Source organism: Chrysoperla carnea, chromosome 1 (genome assembly GCF_905475395.1).
Source record: "Chrysoperla carnea chromosome 1, inChrCarn1.1, whole genome shotgun sequence".
In the NCBI taxonomy this organism is placed as follows: domain Eukaryota; kingdom Metazoa; phylum Arthropoda; class Insecta; order Neuroptera; family Chrysopidae; genus Chrysoperla; species Chrysoperla carnea.
In genome coordinates this window covers 111768188-111785415 of record NC_058337.1, presented here as the reverse complement: position 1 = coordinate 111785415, position 17228 = coordinate 111768188, and the positions used below count along the sequence as shown (strand labels likewise).

General features: G+C 30.4%; 1 protein-coding gene across 8 annotated transcripts in view; it reads left to right on the top strand.

Annotated features, from left to right (window-relative positions):
* LOC123305991 (RNA binding protein fox-1 homolog 3-like) overlaps positions 1-17228 on the top strand; it is a 306815-nt gene that overhangs the window by 287921 nt on the left and 1666 nt on the right. For 3 of the 8 annotated variants that reach the window (XM_044887847.1, XM_044887842.1, XM_044887841.1), the window contains 7 exons: positions 2290-2344; positions 6064-6084; positions 8082-8244; positions 11337-11400; positions 12544-12561; positions 13132-13152; positions 16743-16900. In XM_044887847.1, coding sequence (XP_044743782.1) covers positions 2290-2344; positions 6064-6084; positions 8082-8244; positions 11337-11400; positions 12544-12561; positions 13132-13152; positions 16743-16900 — 500 coding nt within the window. Of the gene's footprint in view, positions 1-2289; positions 2345-6063; positions 6085-8081; positions 8245-9870; positions 10007-11336; positions 11401-12543; positions 12562-13131; positions 13153-16742; positions 16901-17228 lie in introns of all 8 variants that reach the window. The other 5 variants (XM_044887848.1, XM_044887844.1, XM_044887843.1 and 2 more) reach the window with 4 other exon arrangements.

The window sequence follows — 17228 nt, the reverse complement described above, 5'->3', positions numbered from 1 at the left end:
TCAGAAACTGAGAATATTTATCAAAATATTATGAGCATCAATTAGTAATTCTTAACAATATCATAAAATAGGAAACAATCATTCGCCTGTATAATAAAATGAAGTCAAAATTTGTATAATTGAAGAGATGGAGTTACACCTAGGCCACAATATATCCCAACTTTTACCTATGTGATAAGCACTCGTTGTCTAAAGCCGCAGAGATCCGCGTTGCTACTGGTTTCTTTAAAGCGATGAAATTCAATATTTAGGCGTTCTATTTTTGTGTAACCTTGTACAAAAATACTGTGTAGATAAAATTGTTCTTCAGTCAGTCAGTCTTGAGTGTGTAATTTCTATTTTTCCATTGACTCATGACATTTACGATAATAAATGCTCAGATTTGAGTCAGTTTTTAGCTCAAAAAATTTTTATTTCCGCTTGAAGTTAAAATCTCGCCGAACTCATTTGATAATTAATTACTCAAGAATTAATTTAGTAAAACCTAGATTAGAGGATTAAGAATGAGAATGGATGCTGTTATAAATAAATGTATACAAAATATGGAAAGAATTTTAAATTATTATCGTCATAAAAATATTAGCGAAAAAAATATCTCGTTATTTGTCATTGTTGCTTCGTATTTCTATTTAATCGAATTACTTCGTTAAAAAATAATATCAATAAACGCGTAAATTTGAAGAAAACAAATTATTTTCCTTTTCAAAATCAAATTTTATAAGCGCAAAATAATTTAAAATTATCCATATTTTTTTGAGTTATCGCACGCATCTTTTTTAAATAACCGTTGTACTTTACTAAAGCTCACATAAGATACAACATATGTGCGGGAAAACATAGACGGTCGGTTAGTCCAAGTCAATTTAACGTACCGTCAAATTGAAATATCGTAACGGTTAGTTGAGCAGGATTTGTGTGAGATAACCCTAATTAAATATATTTAATCATCGTTACATTATTGCATGGAACGTATACTTTTTATAATAGTTTCAAACAATCTTAAATAAAAAATTAAGTAACATCAGTTTGAAACTATTTTCTTAAGTAATACAATTTCATTAAAAATGTACCTCTAACTCAAAAGTTGGTTTTATATACTTCAATTCGAACTTTAGACAATATAGAATTGTCCGACTTGTAATACTTCGTAAATCTTTTAGCTTAACAAGAAGCTAAATGAACTGCCTAACTGCCTTCGAGGTGTATATTTTGTTTAAACAGAGAGTATCTCATGTTTTCTGATAGTCATTAGGTTATGAAGACTTTGATAGATCCTGAAGTTGCTGCAATTTATTTTGTTGTTTCATATTAACTTATAGGTCGGCGGCCTAGCAGAATTTTAGCGAGTCATTTTAGAAAAGCTGAAAATTGCACAGATGTGTAAGCTCGCACTGCAACCTCAATCGTAAGTCTATTCCGCGGTCTCAAAGTGGGGAGGGGGCTTTGGGTCCGATAGATTGCTAAAGATGTAGCGCATGTATCAAGTTTGAACTAATTCCACAAAGGGTTTGCGGACGCTTTCACGTAGCCTATATTTTTTTGGAATACCTGTCGATTAAAACCGGTTCTACCCTTTATGAAATCAGTTCAAGTTTGGGACAAACGCTACATCTTTGGAACTCTATTGGGGCCAAAAGCTCCCCCTTCGCTTTGGAAACATGGTCCTGGTTAACATCTTTGAGATTTTAAGCCTTTTTCAAATGACTCATTACTAGTATGTTTGGCTACAGATCTATTATCACTTAATCGGCGTATTCTTCCTCGACGCCTTAAAATATTTTGTTCGGCTCGTCGTAAAGAAGTTACTCACGAAGTTCACTAAAGGAAAGGAAATGCTTTTGAGCATAAATAGCTCACCTCATTAACAACGTTTTTATAAGAACAATTGGCAATCAGAATTATTCGAATTGATTCTATGTAATACACATCGCACTCTGGTTACTGATTTTTAGCTAACAGAAATTTTAATATCGTAGAACACTTCGAATCTGAAATTGAAGATTAAATTAACCTTTGGACGAAGAGGTACATTTAAACGATATTAGTTCTTAAGCTTAATTATAACTTAATCAATATTTTATTTCAGATTAAAATCTGTACACTTACTTTTAAATCATGAATGGTACCTTAAATTTAATCGAAGATCTAATGAAAGCATCCTTTTTCTTAATAAAGAGATAACAACTAGAAAGAATATCCATTCATATACAAAAAATAATTGTACAGATAATTTAAAATTAAAAGCAAGAAAAATTTATACGATTCTAAAACGAATATTTTTCTATTTAGGTCAATAACGCCACAGCACGAGTCCAAACGAAAAAACCAGCAACACTTCCAAACGGTTAGTAAATATAAACTTTTTTTTTATTTTATAATTTTGGAGGAAACATCTTTTGTATTGAATTTGTTTGCTAATCATTTTTTAACAAAACTGTTGTTTCTAATTTTATTAATTACATTTTTAAACTGTAATTACAAACAAATGTGTTGGAAAACTCAATTTTATCTCCTAGCATGTGTGATTTTATATAAAATTTTCTTATAAATTTTTATATATTTTTTAGTTTCTTTCAATAATTATTTCTTATTTCTGAGAATTTAATGTCGAATTACTATAAAATAAAATGGATGTTTGTACTTATATACGCGCTTAAAAAGTTATACTTCTTCGGTAATAACAAATATAATAATTTATAATTAATGTAAATTAATAATATATATTCCAGTTAACCTATCTATTGTATTCATAGATAACATTTAATCTGTCATCTATGTATCCTTGTCTATTATGAGTGACATTTAGATTATCGACTAACTTCATAGTGTTAAAAAGTGTAAATAACTTCAACATGTAGTTTTCGAATCATCCTGTGCGCGCGCATCATAAAAGTTCACTCAGCATTTTTTCCTAAAGGATCTAAAGAAGTATAACTTAAAAAAATTCGATACTTTCGCAGTTAGAATTTTTTATGCATTTTATTCGGTAAAGAAATCAAAACTGTCCTGTCGAATACATTAATACATGAACGAAATTAAAATTAAGGGACTACATTTGGTTGCCCAAAACCATTTTCTCATTGCGGGTTTTTTTTATAACTCACTCGTACTCAATTTCACAAATAAGTCCTCGGTCACAAATCACAACTACGTCTAACCTTTTATTGTTTGAACATGTCTGCTTAATCAGGAAATATCGATAGTTTAGATTGTCAATCATAAGTGCCGTGATTTATAACTTTAAAATCGTCTGGCGAATACATCATCAATCAAGTGTAAGTCTATATTGGCGAAAACAAAAAAGTTTTCCATAACCTTTTCAAGCATCTCGGGCGGTATCTCACTTTTGGGTTCTGGGCAACGCTCTCTCTGACCGCTTCAACCAATTCATTGAAACGATTTGGTTGACGAACGGCATTTTGAAAATCCCTTTCTGTCCCGTGCTCAACAAAACTAGACGCCAAACGACTAGTAGTTGTCAGGAACGATTACAAAAATTTCTTAATGTTTCGTCGATCTCTTAACAGACAATTAGAAGAAATTTTGATTTATAATTTTTTTGATTTCTAAACTACGTAAAACTGTGTTTAAATTCCTCCCATTTCTTTTGGTTTCTTAAGTTTTTAGAATGAAGCTCCAATAAGTAGACATTCTGTTTTAAAATTAACGAAAAATTTAACTTAGATTTTCGGGCAACTCAAAATCTTACAAAATGCCCACAGAATAAAATTTGAATTATTTTAATTTCTGCTAGATGAAAACCTTTTTTTATTTTGCTTTTTTCGTTTGTAGTAGTATTTTGTAGATTGTCAAAAATCTTTTTGTGGCTCTTTTTTTTCAAAAAAAAGTCAAATTATATTTCCACTTTATTAAATTAGGATACCGTAGAATTAAAATTTATGTTCTTTGACATTTTTTGGATATAAATATTCTGAGCGTTTTATTTTTTATGCGTTTAGTTTTTCTGACTAGGAATGGACCTGTCCCTACTTTGGGTGAGAGTTCGTATATATAATTTTTTATTATATAATTGATATCTTTTTTATTTAAAAACAAATCTTTCTTTTAATTTCTGTGTGTTTTTATTTTTAGTACAGGCGGTACAAAAATACTGCATTTTGCCGGCGTGGATTCCCACTTTGCACAGGTGTAGCCAATAAAAAACTATTATTTCTGTTAAATAAGAGCTAAATTAATTCTTTCTGGTTTACAAATACTGTGCAAAAGGGTAATCTAGATTCACAAAATGCAATATTGAAACTCAATATTTATCGCGTATCGCCTCTACTATTTTGGTCTCTTACCTTTTAAATTTTTTGATCGTGATTGTTGTCTTGATTGTTTAAGTAGTGCAAAAAATCTTTGTATATTTCGAGAATTCGAAGGTCCGTCTAATCGTTGTTTGAAAATTATTTTCTGAAATTGATTTCTTGGATGAAATAATTTCTTACATTTGTTGGAAAGTAAGAAAAACTAATGACTGATACTGAACGCTTGTAGACGAAACTGCATGTGTCAACTTTAGACGTCATTGAATGAACTAATCGTTTTGTTATTTATGCCTGTTATTCGAATACATATAGTAATAATTCAGTGGCGTAACAAACACACCGCGAAACCCTCGAAGAATATAACCTTCAGCGAACTCTTCTAACAACACTGCATTCTCAGAAAGTCTTGGTATTAGTTTTGCATTTTTGTAAAACTAAAACCAAATATTTAGACGACACTACCCTATTGTTACGCCATTGGGACTGTACAACCGACAGAGACCAAAGAACACTGTATGATGTTCCCAAATGTTCATCTTGTTATGAGGCATGGCTCCATCGGTTGTCATGAAATTCCACCCTTGTTATTTTTAACTATTATTCTAAATTCTTAGTTATCATTAAATTCGTCAAAAAAATTTTAGTCTAAAGAACCTTGTTTTCTAAAAGTATTTTCTATGTTTTGCTCAATTTTTTCATACAGTGGAATTTTTCCAAATTGTTTCTCTTACAAACAATCTTAACAGAAAACACCATAAACACGCATTTATTTCTTCTCACTTTACCCACTAATAGTATATATTAATCCATTCCTTTGAGGTTAAGTTTTGAGGGATCATAGGGATCATTTAGTTCTCTTTCGAAATGAAAGAACGGAATTAATCTTTCAACAGTGAATTAAATGTATGGGATGTTCTTGAATTGGGTCGACAAGTAAGAATGGAATTCGAACACCCCGTAATCTGATCCAAAATTTGTCTTAGGAATTTGTATAAAGATTAAATGGACTGCAAGCCTATGCTAAAATTGTTCGGGTGAAATGGCCCATCAGGAATCATGGAACCATGGTGCAAAACTGACGCCATGGTGCTTAAACTTACTTTTACATATAAAAGCATCTTTTTCAACATGATTCTTCCTGGTGGGTCATTTCACCCGAAAAATGGGGCTTGTAGTCTATAACGTTTTGTCGTAAAATTGACTACAAAACGTTTCTTATCAACTCCATTTCGTTGGACATTCTATAGATTTTAGTCTATTTTTGAACCCATAATAGATATATATATATAAGAATTTTTTTTTATTAAAAAGTTTCTGAATCTTCATAAACCTTTTATCCCCCCAAGATTTAAGCATACACATAATAAAATACTTAAAAAGAAAATCAAACTTTCCCTTTTTCTCAGAAAAACTAATTTCCGTATATCAATATTTGCCATAATATTCAAATTCGTATTTTAAATATTTATCATTTTTTGTTTGCTTTGTTCTTTGAAAATAAGTTTTATTTTTTTTTCGTTTGTCGAGTTAATTTTTAATTACATAATTGTATTGTAGTATAATATTTGGCTTTTTGTGAAAATTTTTATTAAAGAAAAAAAGAGCTCGCTAAGTTTGTTGTATAGAAATTTTTCAACTTATTCTGTCAATGTTAAACAAACATTTTTAATAGTAAATCATTTTCCAAAAAAAATACTTTGGGTAGCTAAAACATATTTTTAAATTTAAGTAGAAAGTTTAATTTTTTCGAAGTTACTAATTTTTTATTTTTGTTTTTTTCTATATTTTGCAGTCTGCGTTCAATGGCCAGAGGGTAGGTGTTGTTTCGTTTATTTATTTGAAAAAAAAACCAAAAGTTTCTTAGTAATTTTAAGTCTTTTTAGATTATTAATGTCATTTTGTCGTCTAGTCTCATGCTTTCATAAGTAAATTTTTTCAATGTTTGTGTCTAAAAAAACCAGAAACAAAACATTCATTGCTTTTATTTTGTTGTATGGAAATTTTTTTAATATACACACCTAATTTTTTTTAGATATATGGGTGGTATTTTTATCAAGGCTTTTATATTTTAGATTTAAAATTTTAGATTGTAACTAATATGTTTTTTTTTAGAATATTCGTTAATCGAAAGGATGTCTAATTAATATCTCTTGTACACACGCTTTTATAATGGGTACAGCTTTTTTTTATAAACTTTTTATTTTGTTTTTTGTTTTTATGGAATGGTAGTTTGTAGACAGAGGCTGAATATTTTATATTCTTTCGATTTACGGATGATTTTTATACATTTATACAATAATTTCTAAGAAAAAAGTTAATCAACCTTTTTTACCAATTGTCATTTTTTGTGAGACGTGTGAGCCGTCCTGGACTCCTCAATTTCCTATTCCGAATTCCTATACAGGGTGTTCTATTATTGATAACAGAAAATTATACCAGTAAATTAAGCTTATCAAGACAAATCGAAAAGCTCTTGATCGAATTTCGATCTGAGACCTAATTCGGGAGATGTGACTATGGGAAAAATAGAATGATATGTGCATTCACAGGCCAATCGAACTCATCAAACGAGTAAGTGTCACTTTAGAATGTAGAGGATGCCATTATAAAACGATAATTGATTTAATTGGGTAAAGATATTTAAAAAAATATTTTTTTGTCTTTATTTGTAAAGAAAACAAAAAAATAATACATAATCATCATATTATTTCACAAAAACAGATACACTTAGATGTGGGAGTTATCAAACTATACATACGGGAGGGGGTGATTAAATTGTGTATCATCAGTCGTGTACATTGGTTGAACATATCTTCTTTTCTTCTTCTATGCCAATGCTGGATTAGCCCATGCCCGGGTTCCATAGGCAATGCAATTTTCGTCGGGTTGTAAAAATCATACAGCGTCGTTTTTTTAACTCTTCGTAAATCAATTTTCTCCTACAAAGACTTTTTCTATTTTGATCTTTCCCCGGCCCCCTTAACCAATGTGGTTAGTTTCCTATTCCGCCTACTGCTTAATCTACCACTGTTTCCCCGCTATTAATTAGTTGGACATCTCTTTAAAAATCCGTATAAGCCGACATAGGATTCGTATTCAACAACCAAAAATACCTACTAGATGACAATTTTAAGTCAAAATAAGCATTTAAAAAAATTTTGGAGTACATGTGCGCCTCTCGCTAGGATGATTAGGTTAAGTTGGCTGAATGTTCCTTTAGGTGCTATAAACACGTTAAAAAAATTGCATTAAAATCTATGCTGTTTCCCAACTTCTCCAATACCGGCTTATTAACTGTTCCATTTCAGTTTGGTCTCTTTTTTTGGAAAATTATTGTGTAAATTAAAATAAAAACGAAATAATTACTTCAAACATTATAAACAAAATAATACTTTAAAGAAAAAATTTAAAAATAAATGGATGAAACCAGATTTTCATACGCCCGTGATGGTGGTCGGCAAAGTAACTAACAGGATTGGTCATTATATATATTTTTAGATTTTAATATAGCTGTTAATTTTGTGGTGGATTTGAAAAATATTGCAAAAAGAAATTGTCAAATCATTTCTTCGAATAAGTGGATAATTCGTTATGCTTGCACATTTTGTGCATCATGGAAACAAACGATCCAAATAATAAAGCACTAGCTATATAAATATGCAGAAAAAAAGGTTTTATTAAGTGAAACTTTGTGTAAAAATGAAAGAATATTTTTAAAGTGACCAATCCTTTTAGTTCAACTAGGATCTCTCTGGCGTTTCAATCGTATATAGACAAAAATACACTTTGTTAATTAAACAAATAATTTAGAATTGGCCGCTAATTTGTGTACATTGCCTGGATATCGGCTGCCAACAATGGCGTGGCCATGGGCAATGGGGGCATCCCCAGCAACTGCAACTACCCCGGGAACAGCTGCAACAGCAACAACAGCACCACAATTGGTGTTAACACCACGAACTGCCCGACGGAGGTATAGTAACATTCAAAACAATTTAACCATGTTACATAACATGGTTATACACAAGCAAAAATATTTCAAGCACTTTTTGTGGAATGTGGATTTTTTTAATCTCATTTTACATTAAAATTAACCCTTAACAACTACTTTTTATGATTGTGTGATTTTTCTTTATTTTATTTAATTTATTTTTTTTACTAACAAAATAATCAAATTTTTTGATTGATTAAAAATGTATTTTTTGTATTTATTTGTCTTGAACAAGAATGAAAATAATGTTACTAAAACAATCACTTTTTTCTTCGTCTTGTGGATAATTTTGGAATTATTGCTCTTATAATACTTTATTAACATTTTTGAAATTTTCTGGCGTTTTTACGTTTTATAATTTAATTATTTTTTAAAGTTTAAAATTGCCATTTGCTCATTCGAGTGGTTTTTAGAGAATATTACATGCTCGAACACATTGCTTGACGAGTAACGAATTTGATGCACTGTAGTCTTAATTATCTGCGATACTTTCCTGTTTGGTGTCTTTAACCTTTATTTAAAGCATTGCGTTTATCTAAAGCTCCTATCCATAAGAAAGGAGAGAATTACCTACTCCCAAATTTTCGATTGCATAAAAATATCGTTTTCCAAAAGAATGTTTTCCCCCCAACTTCCTGCTTAATTCTTCTAACCGTATTTACCGATCGATAAACTGATGAATATTTTGCTTCTCACTCGTTTTAGGTCTCGTTAGGATTCTTTTCTTGCTTTGTTTAGGACTGTTCGCAGTCAAACTAATTCATTATGCAATTCAAATGTCGTAAAAAGACTGTGCTTCTACAAAGGTGCGTTAATTTTCCTTTGTATACCAGTTTATCTACCAGATGAATTTCGTTCCTTTCACTTAGACTCAAGAAATTGGAGAGTTGAAGCTTTATAGCTTAACAAATGGAAGTTCAATCGTAGTATTTCACTATGCTTGGGTAGTAGTTACAAAAGGTGGGCCATAACCTTAATAAAAGTTGCAGAATTTAATGAAAGGAGATCATGTTCTGACTTCAGATTGGACCTAGTTCTTCGGGTTTCATTTTTATTCAGTTACATTACATTCCTTCTAAATTTTATTTCTCGAATCTAAAACTGAAATTTACTGACCAGAAATTGCGCATTCTTATAGATATAGACGAGCATCGATGCGTAATCGATGGAGTCAAAATGAACTTCAGCTGAATTATTGTTATATAAAAAATGAAGTTTTTCGATTGATGTATTCGTAAGGAAATTCGATGTTCCAACCAAAAATGTATTAGCTTCAAGTAAAAACCTATTGAATATTTCAAATGATTGGTTCAGTATTATTTAAGAGCAATAAAAAAATTAATTAACTTAGAAAATATTCTGCCACGTGTAAAGTAATTAATTGATCTCACTTACACAGTTTGTGCTATAAATTTTGTCGGGCAAAGTATTTTTTGGTACGCTGCTGTTATTGTTGTAAATATTGTAAACAGATTATTTAGCAAGTTAGCGGTGAATTTTTTAAATTATTTATTTAATCGAAAAAAAAAAACAAAAGAATGTGTTTGTGTTGAACTTAAAAAAAAATATTAACCAGCATGTGCCTGTTGTGTTTGTTTACCTATATAGCTGCGGCAGCGTTGCGAGGCGTAGCGATACAACGTGGTCGCGCACGAGCCGCGTTTCCAGCTGCGGCCGCTGCGTTTGCACGACACCCCACACCCCTCACCGCGGCCGCTGCAAGTGCGCTGCATGGATACACACCGTGAGTAACACACCCACTACTCTACTTAATACTTACTTTCTTTACTTAACTATTTCTTTTTAATATATATATTTCTGTATTTTATCTCTTTTTTTAATTGAAAATCTTTTAATATACTCTGTGTTAGTAGATAATAAGCAATATATTTTGATGATTCATTTTTGGACCTGATGTATTCGAAATGTTTCGGCAGTTAGGTTGTTCTATTTGAATTCGGTTTTAGTTTCTGTATTTCTAGAACCCTTATCTTCCTTGAAGAAGGACATTAATATTGTCCTAGTTCTAGGTTTGGATAGAACCTAGTTATCTTTAAGTAAAGAAACCACCTATGCCAATAACCGCTAAAAAACAACTGTAAAAATTCCCGACTTTCAGTTTAATAAAAGAATGGGGGAAATGAAAATTAGGAAGGACAATTCTACATGTTAAGGAGAGTGTTCTAATTTCCTTGTTAATGACTTATTCGATGTGGCTTCTCATCTCATCGAATTAGATCCCACGTTTTATTTAGACATTGATTCTATCTCCAAAGCTTTTAATTTTGAGCATCAAGGCCACTGAAACTTTTATTCAGGAGATTCTTTTTTTTCTACTTTTCGCGATCGGTAAAATCGAAATTGTTTTCTTCAGAGTTTCATGGATATTGAAATGCATTTTTGGAAACACAAAGCATTCTGATCAAAAACTCTCATGGCCACAAAAATTTTGAACGAGTAGTTTTCTAGCTACGGGCGATCAAAGCCACACATATATTTATAGTGCCTATATGATCAGGAAAATGGCTTTCTGTGAAACTTTTTCAAATCGCCCCCAAAATGTTCTTCGGTCACAAAATTTTTTATTGAGTAATTTTTGAGCTATATAACTATAACGTATGTGTAGCTTGATCACCCGTAGCTCGAAAATTACTCGTTCAAAATTTTTTGTGGTCTTGAGAGCTTTTAATCAGAATAATCCAAAGAACATTTTAGGTTGGATTAGAAAAAGTTTCACAGCAAGCCATTTTCCTGTCTAATATTGCGGGGTGCTTTGGTTCATGATTCAAGTAATACCGACTTAAAAAAATATTTCATCAAAATAAAATGCTACTTATTTAGTAAACACGTTGTATATATTTTAAAATCATTGCATTTGTTTCATTTAATTATTTTATGTAAGTAAAATTATTTTTGTAATAATTAGTAAATAAATTAATTACCCAAACTACTAAAAACTAACTGAATTTTATTATTTTTTATAAATTTTAAAATTGTATAAATTAATGTAAAAAAAAAACGTTATTTTTAAAAACACTTTGGAAGTATTAAAATTTTTTTCTTTTTATGTTTAGTGTTTATTATGACCCGTTCCTAGCAGCACATGCAGCAACAGCGGATCCAAACTATAGACTTCAGGTAAGGAAAATTTTTAGTAAGAATATATTTCCAATTTATTTAGTTTACTGTCGATAGAAAATAGAATCGAAAAGTCATCGATATCCTACTGAAAATTCTCTTGTTTATCCAATGGTTTTACGAGATTTACAGCAGAAATAATTTTATTTTTGTTAATTTGTCAATTCAATTTCTAAACAGGAACTTCCGTTAATTGGTGGAATTAACAAATATTTTTAATCACTTCAAAGAATATTAAAAACAAAAAATCTTCTATAATTTCAATTTTAAAAATCTTCCGAGAAATAAATTTTCGCTACCACGCTATACAAATTTATATTGTAGTATTTTAAAAAAAGCCTAATTTACACGGTATTTGTCATAGTAAACCGTTAACCCAATAGCAAATATTTGACGGTTTAATTGTTTGAATTTAAGCTATCTTACGTCGATAAAGCACATATCATGGATTTGCCTTACTACACAACGCAGGAATCAGGTCTAATTTCCTGGGAATGTAATTGGCAAACCCCCCTAGTTAGACTCTCCAAATAAAGAATTAATAAGTGGCCTTTTCGTTGCTTGAAGGAATCGGTATGTTTTCACGCCGGTATAATATCTGCATTACCGCGATTAAATTAAAAAGACAAATATAAATTTGTCTACGTTTAGCGTGGTAGCTACATCTCTGTACCTTTTCTTAATAGTCTAGTAGGGGCATACATTTATCTTACAAAATGTCTATTAGGTCTACGACCAAGGGTAATTTTAGTGAGTCATTTCAGAAAAACTGAAAATTTCTAAAGTGTAGCCAACACCGCGTCCTCAATCATAAGCCTATTCTGCGTTTTCAAAGCGGGCGGCTTTGGCTCCAACAGAATGGAAAATTTACTCACTTTCAAAACACACAATAGGCTAATACTATTACTCTCAGTTTCATAGTTGAAAAGAAGGAAATTTCTAACGGCACTGCTACATAGTTTACAAGTTACAGAAAAGCTTTAAAAATATGAAGTTTATTAACAAAATTTTGATCCTTAAGTTATTTATGCCACTACTGGACTATAAGCCTTTCAAAACTGTCTTCTCTTATCTAAATTAGTATATAAATTTTAAAATATTGATAAGAATTGTTTTTTGCTTCCCGCTTTGCTTAAATAATAGATTGATTGGCTTCAAAATGTAAGGCTTTAAGACTAATATAATACGATATAAAAAAAAAAATTGCATATATTTTATAATTACTCAAACTCTTTCTAGGAATGGTCTTGGATTCGATCTTATAAATATTCTATCTGTTAGTAAAATGTAGTAAGGAAAAGGCAGATTTATCATTTTAAGGTTATGTTTCACCATCTGGTTTTTGTGAAAAAAGGCAAGAGACCTTCGGTTCGATCCCCGCCGGGGACAAAAACATTCATATTGCTTCACATAATAATTTATAATTTAATCGAATTTTAGAACTCGAATTTGTGAAATAATCGTTCTACTAACAGATGAGAATTTACTTTTCTAATATCGCATCCTGAACCAAAATATTTCTAACCTATAAACAAAAATATTGTCTATTTTCAAAGAGCTACTACTACGTCTAAATTCCAATACAAAAATAATATTACAGATAGATTTTATTCCTCTTAAATCAAAATTTCCATTTTATAAAACGCGAGATAATATAATAAAAAATGTGTCATAATTTTCGCTTCCCAAAAGAACATAAGATTATCTTTTAGAAGCTTTTTCTTGTTACAGGCTGATCAATCTCCTACCGAGGTAATAAAAAAATGATTTTGAATTTTATTTGCTTGCAAAATACTTCAAGTTATAGCATTTGTTTACTGTTCAAGAAAATTAATAAATCAGTTTATTTACTAATTAGTGACAGTTTTGTAATGAAAATATTTTGGAAAGGGTTTCAAAATAATGAATTGCGTTTATATTGTGTGTTTTTCCATTAACTTCATATAATTTGTTCTAGTTGGCTGTAGATTTAGGAAAAATGTCACCGAAAATTTATAAAATATCTACAAAAAGTTTTTTTAAGGGTTTCGATTGAGTACCAGACGCTGTAAATAATATAAGATTATCAAATACAACCCACATGGTTCTTCTTAGGAACCATTACTATTTGTATAAAAATGTATATGATAGTTTAGAAATTCTTAAGTTTGCGGGTATAACTGTCTTTTGATAGCAAGTGTACGAAATTGCAGAAAACCTTCACAAATATAGCCGGTTACTTTGTCTTTATCCATGCAATGACAATATACTCAATTAAATTCGAAAAACCTAATAGAAGTATAAAATAACAACAAGAAGTGGGTCCGATTTTAATAGATTAAATTTAAACTACCAGATGGCAATACTTGTACTTAACATTTTTAAAGGCCAATCAAAATATTCAAAAAATTCGTACTAATTAAAAAAGGAAGTGGGCCACTTTTTCAGTAGTTTCAATTTAGATCACCAGGTTACTTACCATTTATCAATAACGAAACCATCCGAATTGGTTTTTTTAACCAATTTTACTGAAGTAATGAGAAAAACCCTCATACCTGTTAATTTTTTTATCTGCATATTTTGAGTTAAAAAAAATTTTATTCACTATTCTGTAAACCATGAAATTTTGTGAAGGTAAAACAATTTTCAAGTAGTCAAGTTGAAATTTTGAAAAATTTTTTAAAAAGCAGGAGAGAATCTTTTTACCCCGTTTACGCCGTTCCTATTTCAACCGTTCTGAAGGGTTAAAATGTTAATAGTTTTCGAGATACTTAAAATTAGAATATTTGTCATATTCTACACCAGCAAAAAACCTTATAAAAGCTTTTTGTAGCGTTTTTTATTTTTGATGGCTTATTTTTAATATCTGCAGGCTTCTTTTCTGTAGATTAAATGTTTTTCATCGAAGTATTGAAACTTTAAAGATATCTAATTTTGTACAAGCTTCAAATCCAAAGATTCGTTACTAATAACAACATTATTCTATTCGTAAAATTTTAGATTAGAGCAGTTTATACGTTATTATGCTGCATTTATTTATAACAATTTTGTTTGCTTTGTTCAATTAAAACTTTCACAGGACCATAAGGCCAAAAGTTTATTATCAAAATACAAATCTGAAGTATTCTTATGTTTTCCAAATTGATATACCAAATTTTAGATACTCCATTCTAAGCTTGGAGCTAGAGAGGAAAGAAGAGTATTTTCTTTTTTGTCGTAAGGTACCCTGCTTTAATTTTATGGATTATTAAAATCAATTATCGATCGAGTTCCTGAAAACATAAGCATACGTCAGTCTTGTCTTTCTCGTATGATGCAGTTTTTAGGTCTAAGTTTTCGTACAATATGGCTTAAGTTGTAATTCAAATCGCTAAAATTTCTGTAAATTATTGGAGTTTTCGTAATGCACAATGCAATTTATTTGAGTCATTGGCTCGCTTTCTTTGTAATATTTCTATGCATCGAAAGGGAAAACCAGTTCTTCCAGTTAATGAAAATGGTAAGAAGAATTTTTCGTTCTCAAAGAAATATAGAGGAAGTAATATTTAATATAGTAGAGATGGCGTCCGAATACTCTCCAAATCTCTAAAATTCAGTAATCCGAAGAATGAGTAGAATCAACAACCCAACCTTTCCAAGATCTCGCAACTCAGGGGAGTGAATTTAAAGGTCATTTAACGGGGAGAAAAATAAACGTGTAGCCGAATTCCTATAATCGTTCTTATCGTTAAGCTCTACTAACGATATCAAGTATGATTCAGACGGTGACGTTTATTGTGATAATTGAAGTCATGAGAGCAATATTCGTATATATATTACTATTTAAACTAAGCTTTTCATCACGATATCGGTAGGTCAAGAAACGCAAGTTTACGCAAATGGTCTGTATGAGACGGCGTTTTTTTTAAATAGCTCCAACGGTAACATCGTCTTTTCTAAACAATATCAAATAAATTTAGATTTTTGAGACGGAACTTTCAGTGAGGTTTTATTTTTGATTTTTATTTATAGGCGTTATTCTTCATAAAATTTCCAGTTTCTTTATGATTTAGGAATCTGCGTTAAAAATCACCGAAAATATCATCCGCTAATCAATTAATTTATTTAAAGATTTTCAAAATAACATTATTTCTTAAATTTTTTCTTCTAATCTTGTACAATGAATAAATTTTTATTAATGTCAATTTTCTATAAAGGCTTGATTTTTACTTCAATATTAGTGATCTAGTATTTCCTTTGCTTGTAAATAATGATTTGAAATGTTCTAAGTTCTTACTGTTTATATTTTTCAGTCAAAAAAGTACTAATTAATTATGTTAGCCTAATCAATGCGAACAACCTCTTTGTCAGAAACATTCATATAGAGTACAGACTGTTCTTTAATTAAAAAAATCAATGATCAAGAAGGTGGCTCGGATCTACGAGTATCAGAAACTGTGTACACTGTTTCGGATTTGTGAAGTATCCGCTGTCTTATCGAAAAATTATTTTGTATATTGTTTTAACATACTCGGGATAAAGCAAAACGTGCCTTCTATTTCACACATTGTCGCAATCAATCTTCAAATTCAGAAAACTATATATGTAATTTCTAATTCAGAAAATTTTATATAGTTTGGAAACCATATTGTTAGGCATTTATAATGTATGAAGTAAGAAGAGTTCTTATGGACGTTCTTATGTATAAAACAAAGAGGGAATGTACTATGAGTGATGCATGCTGTATCGTATGTGTACAACTTCAAGTGATCGTCTGTGTTCTTGTATACACATATACAACTACAGATCAAATTGAAATGATTACTCGTGCATCATTCACAGTTCATTGTATCTTTGTTTTATACATAAGAATGATCATAAGAACTCTACTTACTTCATATGTTATAAATCCCTAACGGGATGGTTTCCAAACTGTATACTGTAGTTTATTACCATCTTCTTAGTTATTGACCATTTATTTAAAAACACCCATTTGCACTGCATGCTTTAATGAAGTTTAAAAGGATTATTGTGGATGGGAAAAACTGCACAGTCAGGATTTTTCACAAATCCTCTCCAAACCAGTCACATATGTCATATTTATACAACAAATATTATTTTTATCGTATTTTTGTTTTGTTGATTCTCAAATCTCTTGAGAGGAGACGGATATGATAAATTTTGCTATTGATTGGGCTATTTTTTAAATTAAATGAATAAAAACAACAAATTTAATATTAATAATTAATTGAATGAATAATGAAAATGAGAATGTTAAAATTAATGGCTATGATGACCATACCTCTAGAGATACGAAAAGAAACAACAGACGTATCTATTTTACTGGCTGCAACGCTCTGCATGTTCTTGTTTATTGTTTACAGGCTGCCGCTGCTGCTGCTGCGACACCATTATTAAAAACACCTCTATCAAATGCCCAACAGGCAACATATGCTGCTGCGGCGACGTATACGGCTGTAGCCGCGCGCTATGGAGCTGCCGCTGCCGCTGCACAACCAGTTGCTGGTTATGCGGCTGTCGGGTGAGTCTAGAATTCGACTCCCAGGCTCCCATTTGTTCCAATTTTTTCAGCTCATACCATTTTCTTCTTACCATTTATCCAAAATCAGATATTAATTTTTCTTATTTAAAAAGTTTCATATTTGACGTTTGAAGACATCCATTTGTTTCCTATTTTTGTATTGAAAAAAAATAAGAACGAAATACCATTTGTTTCATTTCTTTCAGTTCATAAAATATCAATTTTTTTTCATTCATCCACAATCAGCCATCAATTTGTTTTTTATATCAAATTTTCCTGTTGATTTTTCTTTCATCAATTCCGAAATTCCTCTACTACGTTTTCATAT